A 24983-nucleotide genomic window follows, 5' to 3' on the forward strand; every position below is an offset into this window, starting at 1 on the left:
CTCACTTTGTTTCTGCCAAACCTCCTGCCCTCCTTTCTCTTCTGATTTCTTGCCCTCTCTAAGACATATGACACATTTGGTGCTCCTGAGGGAAAACCAAAGTCTCAAAAAGAAAGTGAAAAAAATAGAGAGACTGTAAAAGAAGAGGCCAGGGGGCTACGACAGAGTCATTTGCTGACTCACTGTAAAGATGGAAGGCAAAGAAAGACTGTAGGGAAAACACAGAGCACAGCAGGGACATTAGGACATAATTCATCCCAAATGGCGGACGGTACTTTTGTAATAAAATCATCTCACTCACTTGAAAAGCTCCTTGGGCGAAATGGCTCTGTTTGTGAGTGGGTCAATGGCATACACCATCAGGTCAGACTTGCTGTAGTCCTCCAGTTCAAATCCATCACCATGACGGCGTGGACCAATGGACTCCACAATCACCTTAGCACCTGGTATCTGGTCCTGAACATGGCGCTCCAGAATTCTGATAAGAATAAAAGGATAACACTTATTGAAAAAAGTCAGGTCACCACATTTATATGGAAACATTTTCAGCTGACAGGATGGAGGCTCAGACCAATTACAGTGTCTTTGGGTACCAAATTTTAATCTTGATAAAATAACCATTTAATAAAGTAACTTTGTTATGGCATTAGTTAAAACAACAGGTAAAGCTCACAACTAGAAATGTATGATCCAGTACTGCCACTAGCTAGCTATTTAATTAAAACTCATGTTAACTAATCTTAAAAACTTGTTAGGTAGCTAAAAGTGACTAACTTGCAAAATTTTGTAAAATCTAGAGTGCAAATTCCACTTTTATCACATATTTTTTATCAAAAAAGTTAGATGCTTACACACCAGGAACACTTAGATATAAAGGACTGACACATGCAACATCATAATTGCAAGTGTGTGCAGCTGCCACCTTTACGTACTGCTCTTGTGCAACTGAAACTGCACCCTCATTCAATATGTATTGCAAACACCTTCAGAGCAACTAGTGGGTTGTAAGCCTGTCTCGTCACTGCAGGCTGGGAGCTCTACTTCTGTATTATAGCTAGTAAATGTGCAAACTCCATATGGCGAAAACAGATGGTGCTAAAAGTGATACCAAAAACAGGCTGCTGCTTACATATCAGGGTGATTTATATTCTGGACTTTACAGTGCATAAAACATTAGATCAATAAAAAAATATGGATACAGAGTGGATTACATACATTTTAAAGAAGATAAGAAGTGATTTAGTTACAGGAAGGCAGTAGTACATAAAAAACATCACCTTTAAATTAAACTGTATGACACAACATGAAAGATGAAGGTCATCACTGTTAATTTCAGGTGTGTATAATGGCAGCTCAGAGGTTATTAAACATTAAGTCTTCACAATGTCAAATATGATTTCATCCTCCCTATAATATGACCCACTGCAGAATTCAGCAACTGTAGCTGACAGAATTATTTGCAAGAAAGTTACTAAAACATGTCGTAATGTTCTGATGCTAGCTTAACATTAGGTAAATATACTGTTACCATGTTTTAATACTGTGTCTTTTGGTTATAAGTAGTTAAACGCTGTAACGAGGCAACTGACCCTTTACGAAGAAACAGAGGACAGCACCAAACTATCCACAGTGGATGTTTTTGACTCTCTTCCATTACTCCAAATAAAGCAGGAGCTGGATGGTAAGACTCCAGTTTGATCTGACAGAAAAAGCTTCATTATTAACCAAAATAGAAATCACGTAAATGTATCAATGTTACTTTGTAAATGTTAGCTAGTAGGGGTGGGCAATCAATTGAAAATTAGATTAAATCGCAATATGGCCTGCTGCAATTTTCAAATTGCAAAAGGTGCAATATTTTTTTGACCTGAAATTTGTGTTAAAATACCAGTTTTAAACTTATTTTATGCAGCAGAGATGTTACATATGACATATTATTCAATCATTCAAGTGCCATTTTTTTAGAATAGTCAACAAAAAATCCTACCTTCCTAATTCTTGTACTTTTTTCTTATTAAATATGAAAATGACAAAACCCCTTCGATGCAACATTTTATATCCAACTGGCAATACAGGTCAAAATCATCAGAATGCAATGTTTTTAAAGAATTGTTTAGCCCTAGTTTAGGAATGAAAGAAAATTGTGGAATAATCACGTATCAAATAACAATTGCAACACTGAGGGGAAAAATGGCAATTAGATTATTATCCAAAACCGTCCAGCCCTATTAGCTAGTAGATAGTAAATACTCCCTTTAAATGCAGTGAAAGGGCAGCTGAAGAGTTGTTTAATAAGTTGTTCTTACAGAGTCAAGGGTGAGTACTTTCTCCGATCATATCTTAGAAACATGGAAGTTCATGTTAGATTGTGCTGGGATACCTTGCAGCACTTAGCTGCCACATAACAAATGGAGTTAAGCTAGTAGGTTTAGTTGCTGAATACCAACATGAGCTGTAATCTTACACAAGCTAATGAGTAAGTACATGTTGATTTAGATTGAAAAATGGTAACTGATCCTCAGGATATCCACTATTAAGAGACATTTTAATTGCTAAGAAGCACTGAAGTGCTAACAGTCATGCAGACTTCCTTCTTTTATAAATATGACACTAACAGCCGACTTTCCAGCCTTCAGCCTGGTGCCAGAGTGAGATAGATGCTGTGTGAAAATGGACCATTACGGTGTAAATTCAAAAAAGCAGTTAATTTCTGGACTAATATACTTTAGATTTATTATTCTAAGAGCCCAGTAGCTCAAGCTATTTCTGGCACCTCTGTACCCAGAGCAATATGAGAGTCACCAATCTTGAGTACCCCACTCTGGCAATGATTGTCTCAGTGGGCTGCAGTTTTTCCTCTCCACACTGGACTCTTGGCAAAGCAGCGCTCTGATAATCCCATTCAGGCAAGGAGAAATCCACACCTCACATTAAAGCCAATAAAGGAAAGCCATGCTGTCTGCATTTGCCAAGGTGGATAAACAGTCTGAGCACTCAGGTAAAATGACCCTGGATCATCACCAGCGGTGTGCAAAATCCCAAACCTCTCAAATGACATTACTCTAAAGAGCTTAACATGACTAATATGTGTGTTTTTCAGCCTAAAGAGCAGAGTCACTTGTGGGGAGAATCACAGCGAGCTCTTGACAACAACTATTAACGCCCATTTGGCTTTCAGATTGACTAATTAGTCAAAACAGTGTTCCCCAAGAGCTGCAGTATATTTCATGTATCTTAAACATTAATTAATTTGGACTAGGAAAAGAGCTCTAGAGGGTTGGTTTAACTGTCTTATTGGCTGATCAAGGATCTTCATTCATGTGTCTTTAGTTACTGAACAAGGAAAAATGTCAAGTCACATTGTGATTATTTTTTGTCCATGTTTTTTGAATGTCGTTTTTCAGCTTCTCATCATTCACATCACATGTCCTTCAAAAATAACACTACATGGAAATAAAAACATCAAAATGAGCCGAGTACAATTGAGGAAATGTTAAAAGAAAACTTTTTCTTTCAGTGTCAATTCAATCATCAAAGAAAACTGGTTGAGGAAAATTTCTTTAGAAATGAAGAGGGTATATGTGTAGGGGTTTTCTCATAAATATTTCAGTTTACTGCCTGTGTCACTACTGTGAAGTCTGTCACTGTCAAACATCACAGCAATTTCCTTCTTAAAAACCAAGCACAAAAGTCTGAGCTTTTTGCTATGCATCATAGATTTTCTTTTCTTACAGGAGGAATACAAAGTATTTGGCAACACTAGAATTCTCTCCTTAATTAGCTGCTTATTAGCATGCTAAAATATAGCATACTAACTCCTTATTATTAATTTTTAAGACCTTATTAGTACCCTTTCTACAAGACCATAATCTATGGCTAGTAGGCTGTTAATTGAGAGTTTTCCTTAAATAATCTCATTACTGCATATTAATCTAAAATTAGGAAGTTGTTAGGAGTGATTGTCCTTATATGCTTTGCTTATTATGGCCCTTATGAAGTATTAGTACTAGAGGAATAGTTCTTCTCCTCTTAAGTACTCATAATAATTATGGTCTGTTCTCATGAAACAAAGCACAGAAATTATATTCTTAAAATTCAATATAACACACAATTGATGAAGCATATTCTTGTGAAATGTAGTATGTATTATTACAAATGTTACAGTCCCTGGCAAGGGAAATGGCTAACACTTTACATGAAGCCTACCTCTACAAAACAATATTAGTGTACTTTAATACATTATAACGAACCTATAACACTGCATATAAGGCTCTTGCCTTAATTTAATACAACATATTTGCTAATTTAGTTTGGGGTACATACTCTGAGTTATAAAGGTTTGATTAGGAATTATTTTGACATACTAAGAATAGAATTTTTGTGCTCTGTTTCATGGGAAAAGACCATAATTATTTAGAGCAGTGGTTCTCAACTGGTTGAGCCTCGGGACCCACCATCAACTTCCCAGTGAAAAACTGCGACACAAATTTCTGATCGTGTACCTAATGAAAAACATCCCAAGGTGAACCTCAAAAATGCAAATCATGCCACAAATCAAAGATGAGAGGAAAAAAGAAGCTTGTTTTGAAAGAGTTTTGTTGACATTTTGATGCAATTTTATTTCCAGGAACACATTCACAACCCACTAAAAGGAGCTCCGCGACCCACTTTTGGATCCCGACCCTCCAGTTGAGAACTGCTGATTTAGAGTACTTAAGGGAGAAGAACTATTCCTGTGGTATGACTACCTTATAGGGGCCATAATGAGCAAAGCATATTAGGATCATAATTTATGTTTAACAACTTCCTAATTATCTATTAATATGCAGTAATAAGGAGTTTATTCAGAGAAACTCTTAGTTAACAGCCTACTAGCCCTAGATTATGGACTGTATAATAAGGCTAATAAGCTCTTAATAATGACTAATAAGCAGTTAGTATGCTACATATTAGCATGCTAATAAGCGGCTAATTAATGATAAGAAATGTACTCTACACTAAAGTGTGACACAGTATTTTACTTGCCCACTATTATATGATAAAATGGTCTTACCTAATGAGTTCCTCCCTGTGCTCTTCCACCAAAGTTGGTGGGACTGTGGACACAACGACCTGCATGTCCAAAGCGTTGACCACAGAAACCTGAGACCCAAAAGAGGTATGTAAGACAGAGCAGAATAAAATACTAAAAGGTGAAAATGATAGCAGAAAATAAAGTAAAACAGTGATTTAACCTGCCATTTATGTCTTTTCTATGGTGGCTTGACCATTGAAATACTTCTTTTGTTGGACCAGTGAGACCCCCAAAGCATCTGATTTTATCAGTGCCATGCTGTAGAGTTATCAGGATCTATATTTGACGCTGTAGTTAAGTGCATAGGCAACAGTCTCTGTGCTCTGAAGCCAAATCTCCCATGCGGCTCCTGTGAAATTAGGTTTCCCCTTGAAAATTAACGAGCACCATGGTTAAGCACTCGCTGCTCCCTCATATCCAGGCAATGTCCCAGACCCTTCCCCTGTCTCGTTAGAGGCTTGTTAGCCAGACATATTTCACTGAGACGAAAAATAAGCCTGCCCACGGTCAAGAGAGGTAAGCCGTGAACTGGGGGCAAAGCTGAACCTAATCTCAGTGGCGGTTTGGGGAAATTGCAGGGAAAAGGAAACATACACAGACATGGCAGACACTCAGGCATACAAATTGAAAAACCAGCAGGGACACACATATATTCAGACAAGTGTGAATGGGAATGTGAGGAGTTTCTAAACATGGCATAAAGAAGTCAATAAAGGTACATAGAGCCCTAAAATATATCTTTAATAAAATTTATTCTATCAAATTTTAATCACAAAAAAATTCTCAGAATTTCTCTGGTTATGTGTGATTAACTTTTTGTTGTCGTGTTGTTGTTGTTCTTCCTTTATACAGATTGCTCTTATTTTAAAAGAAAAGACCAAGATTTGAGTAGATTGAAAATTTTGATAATTAAATCCTGGAAAAAATGATTTGCTATGGAATGAAAAAAAAATGAACAAGTAAAGGGAATGGACTGTCTTTGAGTTTGTGTATTTTTTTTTTTGTCTCTGTGGCTACAGGTAATTGTAGCAATGGTTTAAGCAAAGTGGACAATAAAGCATGCAGTTAATGTGATTAAAAAGTTAATATGCTAATCATGGAACCCTATAAATTGTGATTTACACATTAATGCTGATACCTCTAATTTGAGGTAATGTAGGAACTTACCTGAAAGATACATATAACAAAGAATTAGTCATTTTAATTGACATCTCAGTGCACAAATTCAACATATTTGACTTTAATTATGGATCTCCTCTTTAAATGAAATGTAATCTGGTGACATTGAAAACCAATTTCACACTTCAAATACATTTTCAAAGCAGACAAAACATACTGTGAAAGTTGAATGCAGCCTGCAATCAATATACCACTGAAGTGCAGGAGTCAAGGTCTAACAGTGGTTGCTCACTAGTCTGTACAAAAACAACCGAATATGCAGCACACTCTTTGCATAAAGCACATTTATAAATAAAAGCATACATAAAGACTACAAAAGGCATCATACTCACCACCACTTCAGCGCTGCTGCTGAGACCTTTCCCATAATCATCCGTGGCAATAACCTTAAAGGTGAAGTAGGACCTGCGCATGTTACGGAACATAATGGCCGACTTGATGATTCCCGTGTAGGTCTCAATGACAAAGCTGTCCTGGCCCTCAGCTGTGGGTGGGATAATCAGCCGGTAAGCCATCTTACTGTAGTTCCCAGTGTCCTTATCAGTGGCCTGTAAAACACATAAAATGCACATACTTAGTAAAACTAAGAGACATACATTTTTTACGATAAATATATTACAAAATCTGTGACTACCTTTTTTGATATTTGACATTTCAGTACAAACTAAACCTTGTTCTCTGATAAATAATAGGAGGTACCTGCTGTGATATCCCCAAATTAAACCAGAAGAGCAAAATGTCTAAGCAGAAAACACTGCAGATTGGGCTTTCTTCCGCCAATGTTGTTTTTGCACCAAAACTCCCCCATGGTACATCAATCATACTATTATTTATAAGGCAATTATTCTGCAGCCATGAGAAAAATCCAAACAATTCATTTTCCCCCAACAACACACCATCACAGCTGTCAGGTAATCAAAATGGACGTTAGCACTTTCTATGTCTTTGGGATGTCATTTCCTTTAGTGCATTCATGATTTGTTTCTACAGTGTCGAGTTAACTGCAGGCGGGAGTGGACCCAGTGACAGTTTGGCATATTTATAACAATACACAGAAAACCAAGACATGATGTGAAAGAGCAGAGCCATTGAATGATTTCCTTCTACTGCTGGAGATATCTGCTTATATTTCATTTCCAAGCAGGTATTCTAAGAATAAGCTGACATGTAAAAATAGAACTACAACCAGAGGCTAACAAGTGGTATCTACTCAAAATGTTGTTTGAGCAGCTGCTGCTTTACCAGCAGTTTCACTGTAAAAGAGAAAAGAAAGATAAAGGTGCACAGACTTCTTTTTAGTGTTGTGCAAGCTACTGATAAGTGTAGTGATATTTGCTACCAGCAACAGATCAACATAAAAATATAGCTTCACCCTGAAGCATTATGCTCAGTGTCATGATTCTGAGGCATTTTTCGTGTATTTTGGTATTTGATTTTTCCTGTTGTTTCCTAGTTCCCCTCCTTGTGTTTCTTGTATGTTCTGATATCTTCCAAGTCTAGCTAAGTGCATAGTGTTCTCTGAAGAGCTGGGTCTCTAGCTCTCTCTTGAAAACAAAAGGGGACTCTACAGATTGAATGGAGTTGAGTAATTCATTCCACCATCCAGGAACAACAGAGGAGAAGAGTGGAGCTAGTGACTTAGGGGCCTGATGTGCTGGAAGTACCAGGCGCCTTTCACTGGCTGAGTGTAGTGGTTGACAGGGAGTGTAGACCTGGATGAGGGACTCCAGGTAAACAGAATCAGTTTTAGTTACTGCTTTGTAAACAATGATTAGAGTTTTGAACTTGATAGGAGCTGCAACAAGAAGCCAGTGTAGAGAGATGATTAGAGGAGGGACATGAACTCCTAGGAGACACCCCTCCCCTCCATGATACTCTGAAAGATCTCTAAGGTGCTTGAACCACTAGAGGGCAGACCCTGTATTTTCTTGGGTTGGCCAACTGTATTTGTAGACTTGCATTGTATGATTTTAAGTAGCCAAAATAAAAGCAGAAAATTACAAGTGATCTAAAATTGCATCACATTTGAGTTTACACAGCTAACAAGGTCTGGTCTGGATCCTCTATCTCTGATTCCTATGATGGCCTGTCATTGGCTGTAGTTGATGGACAGGTATGGCCACACCACAAACCTCTCTCAGTAATCTCTGATGAACATGTACATGGTCAAAATTTTTTAAATGATCTGGCTGTTACAATAAAGACTTGCTAGGCATTTCCTTCCGCATTATTTGTATATCTTAATGCTTGGAGTGCTGGGTTCTCCTCTTTTTGCTGTGCAAACCTCTATAGTTGCTTGTAAGTTGCTAAAAGCTCTGCTAGTAGCTCATTCTTTGCTAAATGCCCACATACACCAACTTTCTTTGTTATCTTTAGGTGATCCACAGTTCCTCCACTGCAGGCTCAAGAAGCTTTCCACTGAAAACAGCTGCCTGCTTTAGCCTCAAGCTCCATGTTAAAGCATTGAGAGGGGATAAAAACAGTAAAGTTGTAGACCAGAGGGATAAACAGTGAGATGAAGTAAAGTACAAAAAGACTAAAGGCATTGAAGCTGAAGAGAGCTGCAGATTCAGGTGATAATGGGTTTATCACTTCAAGGGATGTCTGTCACATCTGATATGACACATTGATTTGAAAAATGATTCAAGCAAGAGAAATACTTATTACTGATGCTTCTGGGCAAGTGTTAAAACAATTTCTATATGACAATGGCACAAATGATATGAGCCATTTCCTCAAATTAAAAAACATTCTGGCAGAGAAAAGCACTGAATCTTGACCCCTGAAAACAAGTTCTGACTCGCTACTGAGGCCACACGTATACATCAATTTCCGGAGTGCTTGTCTGTAGAAATTGACACTGATAAATAGGTGCAATCTCGGGTTTTTTTCCTCCAGCTATTGGCAGGGAGGAGGGGAAGAGGGAGGATATAGGTCCCACAGAGAAGGCTGTATAAATCAACAAAGTGAGATATCCTGGCTGGGTGAAGAGAAATTCACCAAATATATGCACACACATTATTTATGAGGAAAAAACCTTTTAAACTGTCACTGAGTGAGGTTTGTTTGTGAGCCGACACAGTGAGGGAGAGGAGACATTATAGATTTAGATGGTTTGTCTTCAAAATCCCTCAGAACATCTGATATATTACACTTCAGGCATCTCCACATTGTTTAAGAAATACTTTCTATTGTGTCCCAAAGTTGGGAAAATTTAAACCAATTACTAACAGATTAAAAAACAGGGTCAAAAAAGAGCCACAGGGAGCAGGATTTAATCATTTAATCAGTCTTTTCTTCTACACAACACAATTTCACCTTGTTAATGAACAATTTTTATTTAACGTTTCTACTCCACTGAGATTTGACATCAGCAGCAAACAAGGCCAACATGATTAGCTAACAATGAAATGATCGGCAGTCACTGCTTTTCACCACTTTTGCAAAAATGTGTTTTTTATTGAAAGTTGGGCAGGGTGGGCTCAGAACATTCAGAATATGCCAAATATTGATTAAATTTCTTCAGATCATCACTAGAGAAAAGGATGCTCAGCCTCATTATTCACTTAAACAGTGCCTATAAAAAGTATCCAGCAACTTGAATGATTTACACTTTCAATGATTTTATAAATGGTCCATAGAATTTGGCTAGGAACAACAAGTTTTGACTTTAGGGGCTTTCTGAGTAAATACAAAGTAGGAAATGTAGAGAATGCGGAGAGAGAATTCATTTTTGAATTCCTTCTCTGCATTACCCTGAAAAATTCAAAGAAGGATTCAGAATTGAGCCACTGCAGTGGTTTCGAATCAATGATTCACTAGTCTGTGCCCCTTTGGAGCCTACAAGAAATGGTTTTTACATATTTAGAGGAAAGCGACAATGCACATGCTCACTCAGCCATTATTCTTCTCCATCATTCATCATCATTCAATTTTAAGTTTTTGTGCTTTTTTTTTTTAGAATAATATAAAATCTTCACTTTCTTTTCAAAGTCAGTCTTTCACTTTCATATTAACTTTTTTACTTTCTCTCACAGACACACACAGAAAACCCAAAAACCTAATTTTAAATGAATATATATTTTTTAGTGAGAAAACATAAAGGCACAAATTCACTGCATAGGGAAGACTGACTTTAGTAATACTAGTAGGTCTACACGGTATAAAGATAAAAAAAGTTCTGAAATCGTTGCTTCATAGCCTGAGATATTCCATGGAAAGATCACTTCAGCCAAAGGATTCAAATACTTCAACACTCAGAATGCACTGGGCTCACTGCCCTCCAAGGTCACTCCCAGGACATTTCCTATTGGATTTTGCAAATGCAATGGGCAAGAAAACTTCTTATTCTGTTTCTAGTGTAACCCCTCTTTTCTTGATTTGTAACCTCTTTCAGTTACCTACAATATCTCTTCAAACAGCTGTCTTCTTTATTTAACCCTTATGGACACTACAATAAAGACAGTCCAGCATAGCGTTTCATTAATTTGAATATACTAAAAGCTACACGAGTCAGTCTTCACCATCACAGTCATTACTGTTCGTCCTGAAACAATGCAAACACACTAGTTATGTTTCGAATAAGGTTGCTGTAAACATGCGAAAACACTGAGATCTACATGTGACTGAATGTTTGATTTAGACCCACGGTATATACAGAAAACTCGTACATTAAATTTTATACTTTTTAGCCCATTGAAGCCTGAAAGCGTAAATAAAAGACAGAAAATTCTCCTTTTTGTTTATTTAACCTTCTACTGAAATCTACAGAAAAAATGCATACAATTTCACATAAATATTTTTGCTTCACACTTGATATACTAGGCAAAGGAAATTATTGATCATGATTATTGGACAGAGGTCTTACAAAACTGTGTATATAAACACACACAGGCACACACACATATGTATACATATATTTGTGCTGACAGTAAGACAAAATATGACAACAAAGAAGAGATAATGTCAGTAGTATTGGCAGTAGTATATTGTGGTATGCAGATGAGGCTTTCTTAAAGAGTTCTAAGATAAGACTATGAAAAAAAAAAATGCCATAAGGTAAGTGAATGGGAGATCTGATTTTTTACATAAGCTGACTAAAAGTAGTTATACCACAATCTAGAAATGTGTATTAACAAGTTTTGCACTGCAGTTAAAGTAAATAGCAGAACAACAGAAATTTAGGTTTTAAAAAAGACCAAGGTATAATTGCCCATTACAGTATATTTATAACAGTCGTAGATTCAGATTTTAAAGCATTAATGAGACTATCATCACTTTACTTGTGCAGCTAATCAGCCATAGTTCACTTCAACTGCGTTGTATTCATTTTGATAATTCACTTCTATAAATCTGTGTGGATAGTGACTTCTCAAGTATCACGTGATGAAAACACCAAAGCTTAAAAACTAGTCTTCAACCCCTTTGAATCAACTTAAAAACAAAAAACATCCAAATTTAAGTCCTCATATTCTTGCATTTTAGATTTTTTATTACTTTTTAAAAGCTTTGATTTCTTGTAATGTCTAAATTTTTAATACTTGTCAAGCATAGCAGACATACTAAAACCATGAGAAAGCTGTTCACCTCTTTCCTGGCTTGGTTTTACTTGAGCAGGGCAAATATAGGAGCCCAGATCATCACTGATCTTGATGGGGAACGACCCCGCCCCCCTTAAGCTACACCGATATAAAATCACGGAGCATTTCATCTCAGTTCAGTCTTGGTAGCTGATGTCACTGCCTTCATTGAAAGTTAACAGCCAGTGACATGCTGTGTTTTTGTTCACTGGGAGGTAAATCCATCAGCCATGGTGGCCTATGGGTCATTAAAGTATCATGACAGAGAGATTTGTGCCAGAAAACAGTAAATTTAAGCCACAACTTCCATCATATTTCTCGTGAGTAGGCGTGGCATCAGCTCATTTCACTGACATGCCCACACCATCCTAGAGCAGATATTACTGCCTCAGTTTTCATGATTTTAAAGCTTAATTTAATAAACTTGGAGATGTTTTTCAAGACTGAAATTTGGCCTGATGGTTCATAACACAGTGGCCTATCATACAACAAACCTACAATACAGACTTTTTAACTCATTTTACAGGGACTTTAAAATAGAAAATGTTACACATCTAATAGATAATCGTTAAAATGCAGTGAATGGAAATGAAATATTTTTATCAAATTGTAAACTTAATCCTGCAAACCCTAGATATAAAGTAGAATCATTCCTGCAGAAATATATCCATTTTAATACAGCGTATCATAAAAAGCACCGTTATTCAGTGTTATAGACTCAAGTCATGTGAATAACCTAAGTCTGGCTATAAAAGTTGACAATCGAAGCCAATATTGTCATGGTTTCAGCAGTAATTGTGGAAGGTATGTCAGTTTCCCTCTACATTTACATGTGTTTGTTAAATGTTCCTCATACTGCGATGTTATCTTTTAACATTCAGGTGAGCTTAGTTTGCCTCAAGCATAAAACGTTTGGCCTGTAATTGTTTACTTCAACAGTTCACTTTCAGACTTACTGCAAAATGCTTTTACAAAGCAGCTCTAAACACTAAACCATCACATATTTATGAAAATGAAGCCCTGTCTCTGTTATTATTATTCAATGGCTGCTGGGAACACTCTCTTTAACATTTAGAGCAATGATTTATTAATACAAAATGACAGTCTATGTCCGATGACGGGGATGGATTTATCCATTAAATTACAAATAGTGACACCAAAGACAGAAGAGTTATGTTGGTTCAAGTTAATGTAATACTGTATCTAAATCTGGGCTTCTATCTTATTTAACTGACTGAATAAAAATGTAGACTTAAGTTAATTAAGTTAAATATGTGAAGGACAAAAGGCATGAATCACATGTTGATATGTGATTGGATAAGAATATGTCATTATGTACTTAAATCTTAAAGAATATAAAAATCCATTTACAGCCATACATGAAAATGTCCTGGTTAGTGTTCAGACTGTATTTCATAGTGCTATAATAACAATTACTGCTGTTCTTTGTAGCCTGAGTCATGTAAAGTGTATTATTAGTTTAAGGTCATATGTAATATCAAGGCTTGGCAATACTGACGTACATGTTCATATTTCCTACATCTTGAGTGTTTGTGTTCAGTTTACTGCATTATTTTTCATAATGGCTGAATTCATTTGCACACATTGTCTGCCTTCTTAGCGTATGCTCATCTTCAGTTTCATCAAACAAAGTAAGGGGTGAGTCACAGTTTCACAAGTCCTTGAGGAGTTTATGTGTCCTACATGAGCGTTTAAAGGTATAACACAGATTAAAGATAAGCTCACTTCCTGTGGTCAAAGCAACTTTTATTTGAGATATCAATATCTTCTGATGCTCTTGTCTCCCTTCCTTTTTACGGCTACAAATCCCTTATATTTTGTTAATAAGGACAGGGTTATGAGTTGAGTGTCGGCCTCCTCCTTTGTATTTTATTTTCAAATCTGCTGAGAGGTTTGAAATCGTTTTTATGAATTTTCCTTAATGTCCTTAGCACTGCTTAACCCGCCTGCTGGATATTACACCCACTCCTTTTCTTAAAAATCCTCTTGACTCCATTAGTCTGGGTCCAGTGTCCATTATACTGTAAAAACCTCCCATGTTCCTGGCCCAGTCCCAGTTTAATTTAATCTGGCTGGTTTTCCCTTTATCAATGTTCCCTTTCACCTTCAAAGTATCTGAAAATGTGTTTGGAAATATCCTGATAGATCATGGACTTTATGGACCTACCTAGGCCTGCTAATCATGTGCAAACAAAACAATCAGACACCGCCTTATCTTACAAAGCTATAGGAAAGGGTTAAATGCACCCCTTAAATCATTACTAGACCCCCAGGCCATGTTTGTCAGATTATGATACATGCACGGTCATGCGCATAATTTTTAGGCATGTAGGGCGCTAAGAATTGATCACAGGGCCCAATGTGCCACAACCTGGCCTGGGTCTTGATCATGTTCTGATTGGTGAATGACTGCTCTACTAGTGGCTGTCATTGGTAATTTGGCATAAACAGAATTACGAGGAGATTAGTCAGGGTATGGAAAGGCCCTTTGTCATAAATAACCAACTGAGGGACACCCTGCAGGACGCTTTATCAGAATCCATCCACAAAAAGGGCAACTGAGATGCACCTTATGGTGATTTGTCCAATGGGATGGCACTTCTGCTGTGTTTTGGGGGGTCCACCAGTAGACTGCTACATTAACCTCCTGAGACCTGAGCTGCAGTTTTGCATGTGTTTTTTAGTTTCTGCCACTTTTTTGGGATCAGTAGGACCTTATAAGTTTAAAAGCTCAGCCTTGTCTTTGAAGAGGGATGACCAAACAAGATGTCCACAAATCTCTTGAATAGCCATTTCTACAGAGAATACAGCACTGAGCTGTTTTTTGCTTAGATGTTTTGGCTCTGTGTTGGCCAGTTGGTTCATTGTTGGGTCTTCAGTCAGATAGAAACAGTGCCAGCTGTTATCAGATATGGTGGAGTCATTTTTCTTAATATTTTAAAGATTGACAACAAAGACTTGTTAAGGCAAAACATCATCAAAAATTACGCTAAAAGTTCTGATTTTGTTGTAAATTTTCCATTTCAAAATCCATTCAAATCTTCTGCAATGTTCAGGAAATTGCCAAAAAAATATATGAAAATTCTTAAAGATATATTAAAGTATCCCATAAAAAGTGTCCCAACATGTCTTCAAATATTCCCCAAACTTCATCATAAAGCCAAAACATTCCCATAAATTCTTCCCTAAAAACTGAATATAAGTTAATACAGACTTGTAAGCAAATTTAACCTTAAATTTTTCATCAAATTTGTCCAAATCAAGAACTACTTTCTTCAAAATTCCCTGAAAAAGATAGAAATTTCCCCTGAACATCTAAACAAATTCCCTGAAATCTCTACTTGAAATAAAAAAAAACACCCCCACAGCTCCCAAAATTTACAAAAACATTTCCCAAATTTCCATGACAAAGCCTTAAATGTCCAACAACTTGTTAAATATAGTTATAATAATAATCATTAATAGTTTTATAATAACCTAAATCTAGAATTAGAACCCCAATAACACCAAAGAAGCTGGTGACGCTTCTTTTATCAGCTTGCTTCCCTCATCATCATGTCATAATGATCTTACTACCTGCAGTTAAGTTGTCTAATATTGTGATCATTCGCTGTTACTAAAGGATTGTGGGTCATAAATCAAGAGTGTACCCACTACTGAATACACTACACTGAAACTACCAGCAGCCTGTTGCAAAACACCCTCAGTAGTTGATTTTAATGTAAGCCCTGCCTGTGTGAGAAGCAGAACCTGAAGGTCGACTGTAAATGGTTATTCCTTTGTGGATCCTCAGGGCCAGTGGTTACTAAAGTGCTGTAAGCACCACAGTTAAACAATCTCCCATCGACATAATAGCCCCTTTCACGCATGTAAACAGTCCTCATGAAAAATGTAAGTCAGTCCAAGAGGAATGCCTGTAAGTATGTAATAGCAAAATCTGCTTACCTTGACTTAGTACAGATTTTTCTTTAGAGCCATTAAGACGCATTTACTGAGACATGAAATCGTTCCCATTCAGTGAAGTTTTGCTGCTTTTGTTCTATTTGCTGCTCCTCTAATCTTTTATACTGTATTTTTTACAGCTATGTTTGTAGCACGGATATGTCCTTATACATGTTGTTTTAGTGTTCTGGCACTCGTAGGTGTTGGATGCTTAGCATTCTCTGTGAGTGCACCCATCGAATCTTCCCAGACTGTCTGAGGCCTGAGGTGAGCAGGGTAGGACCCTGGCAGGAGCCAGATCAGGACTGTCTCTAACCTCTACACGAGTAATAACCCCCATATTTAAGTTGTAAGGGCACATCTGATACTAAAGCTCTTTTTGTGAGGTACATGCGTGAAGTCAATTAAAGTAAATATCTGAAGATGAATGCCCTTCAGTTATCAAGAAAATATCAGGAGATCATGTGTGGCCTGGGTGTACACCTGAAAACAATTCCAGCTGTTTTAAACCAAACGGCAACCTACAGTGTTGATGAATGCCAATATATAAATGCAGAACAGTGCCGGCTCTTGAGGGTCCAAACTTTATGTGAAATGTAGTAGCTAGCTCGTGTTTGAGTGCCTGTTTCCTTTCTTCTGCTTTGGTTGTTATTTTTTCAGTTTTTATTAATTTTAATTATGATAATGTGAAACAAAAACCCACGAATAAATGCAATACTCAATAAAAACATAAGATAAAAAACTTACACATGAAAAAAAAAAACATGACACAACTCTAGTCTGAATAGCAGTAATCACCAACTGAAGAGCTTATGAAATAAAGCCTATCACATAGCCTCCTTATTCAGAAATATTTGATAGCCTAAAGCACATTACACTAAACCATTCTTCTTTCAGGGTTATTGGTAAAGAGAATAATTCCCTCGCAAAACCTCAACAGTACCTCTGAGTACATGTGAGAATCATTCCAACAGCAAAATAAACACAAGATTTTCATACCATACTGTAGTATCTGGGGAATCTTCATCTAACTATTTTGTTGTTACTTAAAAGACACTGAAATAGCAAAACTGAAAAAAGAGCTGTCTGGGAGCCAAAGGACCAACTCTTACTACTGAGCTGAGCCAAATAATTCAGCGCTCTAAAAAGAGACTGCTTCCCCATTGCAGCAGGCAAGGCTGGACAGACATCAGCCAGCATCACTGTTACCACTAACCTAGTGGAGATGTTACGAGGCACCATTCATTCAGGCTTTAGATGTGGAGAGGCACCCATTGCCGGCATTTCTCTGTGAGATCTTTACACTTTTTTTTGCCTGACAGTCACCACTGGAGTTCTCTGACACAACGTCACATCATATACCAAGAATCTATATGCATGCATTGGTGTGTTAACCTGACACACCAAGCTTCAATAGGAAACATTTGAGAAAAGGCAGAGGCTTTGAAAAAAACTCAGAGTGTGATTGGATGAACGTTCTGTCCGTCACATCTCAACGGGCCAATAAGAGCAACAAAACATGTAGCTACATGCAGCTATCGAGCTGTGCGAAACAGGGCGACTATAGACATGTAAGTACTTGACTTTTGTCGTTTTTGTCGTTTCATTGTGATCTTGTGCTCTCTCATCCCCAGTCACTCAGGTCAGCTCTAGATCAGAGTAAATTGAGTGCACACTTTGGACACAAAGCATGAGAAATTTGCAGGTAATGACTTATGAATTTTTGTAGCCTGAGCAACACATAAAGACTACATGCTTGTCAATAGTGAAATATTTGTGGACCACTGCATGCACTGCATTGTCTTCTTTGTGTGTTTGATGACTTACTATTATGAAGCCAAATGTCTAAAACCTTTAAAGTATTGTAGCTCAGTCTGTATGTAGCCTCTGAAATATGTCAAAGAGACAAAATGATAGTTATTACACAGTACCTGCTTCTGCACATTAAGCTTATGTTTTAAAGGCAAAGCAGTATCTGAATCTGTGATTAATGTCACAGCATTCCCTCCACAGCAAATCATCTTTTATCTCCACTGGTAAGGCTGGTGAGCAGGAAATAGAGAGACTACAGTAATCCACCCGATGAAGAGCAACTAGACAGACAAACCCAGCACAACACAATAATCCTGACACCTTGACAAATGAACAAATGGGTTTTCAGGAGATACAGTACACTCACACATAAATGCATGACTGCAAGCTCTGGTGTTGACATTCAGGGTTCCAGGATTTTATTCTCAAAAACAAAAGGCAGAGAGCACACCTACAACAGCTCAAGCACACAGAGAATAGACATGAAGTGTACACAGTATGACAGAGCAAAACCTCAAAAAAAGAGGCTGATAATCAGACAGGAGTCTGACCATGCTCGTGTTAACATGCTGGGATTATACCACACAGCTGGTCACACCTGTCTGCGGACAGAGCAGAGCGAAATTGAGGAAGAGATGTAGCGAGCGATAGAGGGACGAGATAAAAGTGTCTCACAGACGGCAGATCAGATGGAGTCTCCCACCATGGCTGCAGGGTAAGTGTTGACGAAGCTGGAGCAGAATCTGGCACTTTGGTTTCAAACTGTTTCTCATGTATGACGATAGAAAAACAGGAATCAGTGGACATTTTTCTTACCACTATCTTGAGCACTGAGCTGAAGATCTTGGTGTCCTCTGTTACGCCACCTATGTAGAGCTTCCTGGAGAAGACGGGTGGGTGGTCATTCTCATCCTCCACTTCGATGTACACCTTGGCTGTATTGGCTGTCAAAATAATAATAATAATTTTAGATATTAATAAAGATGACATTAGCTGAAATTAAGTGACAGCATTTAAGCTAGGAGTCAAAGACACTTGGAGGAAAGGAGAAAACTGAATTATCAACAAATAACATTATTTGTGCCAGTTATATTTGTTATACTGTATGTCTTTCTGACTTGCTGTTTTTTGAAATCTGTTGTTTTAAGTCAAACACTCAAATAAAAGAAACAAAATGACACGCACTGAAAGACGCAGGCTCATAAAATGTAATAACTGGAGAGGGATCTAGCTGCAGACATCAGAAAGGAAGTGCTGTAATTTGCTGATACCATGTATTTCCAGTTTTTTATATTTTTTCAAAATTCAACCTTTTTCATAAAGAAAGTTTGGCAGTTACATCCATAAAAAAACCTACTGCAAACTTTACAAACCAACTTCAGTTGCACAGTATGAGATGACATCCTGCCACGACTGCTGTATGGTTGGCTTGAAGTCACACAGTGTATACCTGGCTTTACATAGATGCTTTGTGGGCTTAGCTTTGGCTAAATTAGCTATGTAGCTACATGAGCTATGCAGCAATGATTACTACGATCCTCCGTTATCTATAGCTTGATTAGCTTTGGCAAGGTGACTTTTAACAAATGTAGCTAAAGCTAACCTAACTATGTAGATAGCATAGGTACATAGCTTACACAGCTGCTTTGTGAGCTTAGCTTTAGATACGTTAGCTCCAAAGCTCCGTAATCTACATAGCCAGTAGATGACATAGACATATAGCTGACATAGCTGCTTTGTGAGCTTAGCTTTAGCGAGATTAGCTACAAAGCTTTATTATCTATATAGCTGTGTTATCTATGTTACTACGCAGATAACACAGATTCATAGTTTACATAGCTGGTTTGTGGACTTTCACTTTAGCTATATAGCTCTGTTTCCTACAGTGCTTAACAAATGTATTAGACCACCACCCAAAGTAAGGTTTATGCCACAGCTGCCCTAAATTAACAGCATTGGTAATTACCAAAATCATTTTTTATGTTTCTGCAATGGTTAATACACAAATATGTAGAAGCTCTCTAACCCAAATATTTTTAATGCTAAAATATAATTATTGTTGTTATCCATGAATTTTCAAATTTACTGATTTACAAAAAAAAAAATAAAATAAAAAAAATAGTAAAGCACATTATTATTTCTTGATTAATATGTCAAATTATAGTTATTTACTTGCATTTCTGAAAAGAAAAAATAGTTTTAGCAGTTGAATGTTATGCTTGATTCATTTCTGACTTCTCAGAGAAGCCAAGTGAGCCGGCTCAAACTTGGGTATAAAAAGGTGAATTCAGTTTGAAATTCCTCATTCCTGTTCAAAATGGTAAAACGTGGAGAGCTCAATGAAAATGAAAGAGTCTGCATTAAAGCACATCAAGATGCAACTGTGGCATAAACCTTACTTTGGGTGGTGGTCTAATACATTTGTTAAGCACTGTATGTATTTACATAATCAATGTAGCTACATAGAAAATGTACACAGCTTACATAGCTGCCTTGTTTGCTTAGCTTTAGCTACTTTAGCTATGTAGCCTTGTTATCAATGTAGACACATGACCTACATAGCAATGTATAACATGTGGATACATAGCTTACATAGCTGCTTTGTGAGCTTAGCTCTAGTTATGTTAGCTACATAGCTATGTTATCCATGTATCTACATTAGCTACATAGCAACGTACATACATAGCTTCCACAGCTGCTTTTTGATCTTAGCTTTAGCTATGTTATCGAGCTAAGTTATCTACGTATCTACATTAGCTACATTAGCTTAGAATGCTTTAATTGAGGACAAGCTTTTTGCAGTTTGGACATTTTTTTCCTGTAAGCAGACTGTTTACTCGACTTGATTAAATGTTTTGTATGGTCAGGTTTTTGAACTTTAACTTTTGGCATCCTCACTGTTACCTTAATCCTAGTTTTAGAGTCTATTTCCATTCTGAGATATGTGGAACCTCAGATAAATGGTCAGTGACACTGGGTGTCAGAGATGTATGGTCTGCAGGAAGACTGTCTGGGATTATTGTGAGGACAGAAATGATAGACAAAAAGCTTTGAATGAAATCAATGAACAACATTTCAAATCATCCATGAAAATAAGGAAACACTGAGAATTTGTATGTTTACATTTTAATAGTTTCCATCTTAATGCACAAAAAATTAAATAAATGTTGCAAAAGCAGGTCCTCGCAGGACTCTTTGATAGTGCAAAGTTGCAAACCCCTACTTTAACACCATACACCACATTTTCACCTTTGAGGATACAAAGATTCACAACACATGCCTCTTATAACTCCAATTACTGTTCTTTGATTTTCAGAATCTGATAACCCAAGTTTGCTGCACTCTCACAGCCTTTGAACTGGGACACAGAAAGTTTCAATCACTGAGGACGCTGACTGTCAAATAAAGACATCTCAGAAGTCATCTGAGCCCGGGTCAGTCAAATGTTGCAAAATTGTCACGTCATTACAATTTTTCAGGGTCTTTCGCTGGTCCACTACTTCAAAAGAGAGCATGAAGTAATTTACCAGAATATTTTTCAAGTCAATTATCAGAGAAACTTCACAGAATGTTTTCAAATGAGAACCCGTTGGCTAGCCATCACTGCTTTAAAATAAAGTAGTTTTCCTTTAATTATCTGAAGATGGATGACTTGCCCAGCTTTGAAATTGTACTTATTTAGAAATTGAGACATCATCACGTCTCCTTAAGTGAAAAACTTTATGTGAGAATATAAATAAGAATAACAACTTTTTCACCTTCATTTTGACCAATAGTTGAGTCAGTGAGGTTAAAGTACAATGAAAGAAATAAATGTTAATAATAATATTTAATGGTATGAACAGTGGCAGCATGCATGCTGTGGTCTGGTCTGGCAGGGACCAGCCTATTGATTTGTGATAAGATTAATAAAAATTATTTATTTAACCCACCATTATTGCTTGTTTAAGGTTGTCAGCACAATCCTTTCTCTACACAGCTTATCCCACAGTCAAAAAAAAATAGCTACACGCAAAAAAGTTGCATTTATGTCACGCACTATTTGCCCCCTTCCTGATTCCTCAGTTTTTTGCATGTGTATCACACTTAACTGTTTTGGATCATCAAACCAATTTTTATATTTCACAAAGACAACCCAAGTAAATACAAAATGCAATTTGAATGATGATTAAATTTTTTTAAGGGGGGGGGGGGGGGTGTCCAAACCTATATGGGCTTGTGTGAAAAAGTAATTGCCCCCCTTGTTAAATCATGAGTTAACTGTGATTAACCACAGTTTTGGAAAGCTGAGTTCAATTTCACTGGCCACACCCAATCCTGATTACCACCAGATTTGTTGAATCAAGAAGTCACTTAAACAGAAGCTGTCAGACAAAGAAAAGTAGGCTTCAAGATCTCAAAAAGAAACACATCATGCCACGATCCAAAGAAATTCAAGAACAAATGAAAAAAGTGATTGAAATCTATCAGTCTGGAAAAGGTTACAAAGCCATTTCCAAGGCTTTGGGACTTCAGCAAACCACGGTCAGAGCCATTATCCACTAATGGAGAAAACTGGTAACAGTGGTGAACCTTCCCAGGAGTGGTCAGCCAACAAAAGTAACTCCAAGAGTGCAACGACGACTCATTCTGGAGGTCACATGAGAACCTAGAACGACATCCGAAGTCCTGTAAGCCACACTCAGTTGAGGTCAGAGTTCATGTATTGCACTTTTTGTTTTGTGCAATACATTTGTATATGTATGCATGTATGCATTGCACCAGCCTGCTTTATATAATGCAAGTGTTTTAAGTATGTGTGACAATTTTTTTTGTTTTTGTAAAAAATAAACAAAACATTGTGAGAAAACCACCTCAGATTTCTTGTTATATAATAGAGAAAAAGGAGTGCAGTATATAAAATGTATAGAGGTGTCTGCTTAAGGCTTCTGCAGTGCACTGCTCAATAAAAAAACATGTTTTTTTCTGCTCCTCACTCAATCCATTCATGAAAAGACACAAAGGAATATTTTGGGTGAGCAGAAAACATCGAGTAAATAATTAGTTGGTTAATTTTGTTTTGATTACAGGGAATATTTTGACTGGAGAAAAAAAATGAGCCTGAATTATGTTGATGAATTTTCTCCCACTGCCTCTAATAAGTAGATCAGGAAAAACAACTGAGCTGTTTGCATCCTGTTTACCAACCAATTAGCGAGAACTCTCACAGTCTAAGTGAAATATGACACTTTTAAACAATAAAATTGATGATGGAGGTTTGCTTCATGAGCCATAATTTTTTAGAGTGGTCTCCTTTGCAGCTTTTACAGCTTCCAAGTTTGTTTTTCACAAAAGTTGGGTGAAAACAAGACCATCAATTAAAGGCTGTGAAAGTTTAACAGGAAGGTCGTTCACGGCTTATTGGGAATAATAATTTGAAGGGCATCCAGTGGAAATGCAGCAAAAATCTCAGTGGAGTCTGAGGAGAACACAGTGAGAACAAAGGTTAAAAAAATGGCCTTTAAATACTTTATTTTATAGTTAACCAGCAATTCTATAAAGGCTTTATAAATACCCATCCTGTTCATTCAAAGGGAATTGCATATATATTGACTGTAAACATTTTCACCATGTGCTGTATATATTTAAGTGTATCATAAATATATACAGCACAATATTTCCAACATTGTAGTTTAGGGGTAAAAATGTGCCGTGTCAAGGACCATTTTTCTTCTGGCAGCACACAAAAATATTAAGTCATGTGGTATTGGAGCAATGGGTGCAACAGGGAATGGAACAAACAAAAGCACAGCACATCAAATTATGGGCACAAAAACTGTAGTGTGAGAGCACAACAGAGGGAGGAGGACTCCAGGGGCCAAGGAAGAGCTCTGTCTCTTCTCTCTCTTTGTAGAAAGTGGCTTTATTCCATCTTCAGAGCATCAGGACACAAAAATATACAACACAAATGAAACTCCCTCTCGCCCCTAATCTCTCTCCACTGACTGCCACGGATAGTCATGAAGGTACATGAAAGAAAAACGTTAAGTATGAAGATGGAGAAGGCTTGAGAGAGTATTATCATTTAGAAATATGCTGAATTACATCCTGCTTCATTTGCATTTTTATATGTGTGCGTTTTTACATGAATATGAGAGAAATGGTAAATGCATGCACTTAAACAGGAGTTTTGTTGTCTTCAGGCCACTTAAGGAGCTTTACATACATGTCAAGATTCACACCTACATACACTGATTACAGATGATGCTCTATGCAAAATGCAGCTCATTAGAGTCTAACCTTACAGCATTCACACTCACACACCCACAGCATTGCCTGTGGGAGCTTTGGTTCATTTAGGGTTCAGTGTCATGCCCAAGGATACTTTTAGCTAGGGATGTCAAGGTTAAAAATTAATACATGAAATTAATCTGGAGACCTTAACATGTTAATTATTTTTTCTCACTAAAATTATTCACATGACCTCCCTGCTTCATATGCATATCTAGACAGAGCATCATTCAAAGTGTAATGACATCTGTGAGCTATTCAGGCAGACTGGAGCCGCACTGAATTAACACCTGACATGCATCATTATTCAGTCACCTGACAAGCACACTCCTGTTTGGTGGTCTATTTAAGCTGCAAGATTTACAGACTCTCTGATCTTGATTTAACTGGAACCTGTGCCACCTGTGTAACCACCTGAAGCCTCCAACAGGGTTTAAGGCACTATCTCATCACTGAATCTGCAAAAATACATCTGCGAGCTGTGATGAGGCTAAAGGTATGACATCAAACACAAAAAAAGTTCTGCTGCTGCAATAAATGTTGTAAAACAAATACAAACATTAGTTTTCTGACTGCAATCCTTAAAAACATTAAATAATGAAAAGAAACTTTAATGCAGGCTTAGATAAAGAGGGACATGCACTCAAATTACCAAGCCATGGACGTTGACCCATTATGAATTGAAACTTTAAAAAAGTCTGTCCCCTATGCAAAATACATTTAAGAGTTATTTTTTTCCTATTACATCCATTTCAGTTCAACTTTCACTCGACAACTCTGGTTGGTCTTGTTTTAAATTACATTTATTGTATGTATACATACCGTCAATATTTACAACAATGGGTAAAATATAAAATTTGAAATTGTTGACAAATGTTCTGTTTTTTTGAAATCATCCCGTGACCCCCACTTTTGTGTCTTGTGATCTCCTGGGTGGTCCTCATCCTATTCAGGGATCTACTAAATATGTAAGCATTATAATGGGGTGGTCTGACTTCAATGCTATCGAGAAAACAGTGCAATCTATGGTGCATTCAGAAGTATGCAGATGCGAACACAATCCTGTAATTCGCCATTGTTGTTTTGGCTAGGCCCAGGCACGTAGC

General features: G+C 37.1%; 1 protein-coding gene across 1 annotated transcript in view; it reads right to left on the bottom strand.

Moving 5' to 3' along the window:
- Window positions 1-24983, bottom strand: part of pcdh15a (protocadherin-related 15a) — a 340713-nt gene that overhangs the window by 30998 nt on the left and 284732 nt on the right. The window contains exons 27-30 of the mRNA XM_041789646.1: window positions 18424-18551; window positions 6586-6801; window positions 5054-5142; window positions 302-478 (exon numbers count right to left, since the gene is read on the bottom strand). Coding sequence (XP_041645580.1) covers window positions 302-478; window positions 5054-5142; window positions 6586-6801; window positions 18424-18551 — 610 coding nt within the window. The remainder of the gene's footprint in view (window positions 1-301; window positions 479-5053; window positions 5143-6585; window positions 6802-18423; window positions 18552-24983) is intronic.

Source organism: Cheilinus undulatus, linkage group 6 (genome assembly GCF_018320785.1).
Source record: "Cheilinus undulatus linkage group 6, ASM1832078v1, whole genome shotgun sequence".
Lineage (NCBI taxonomy): Eukaryota > Metazoa > Chordata > Actinopteri > Labriformes > Labridae > Cheilinus > Cheilinus undulatus.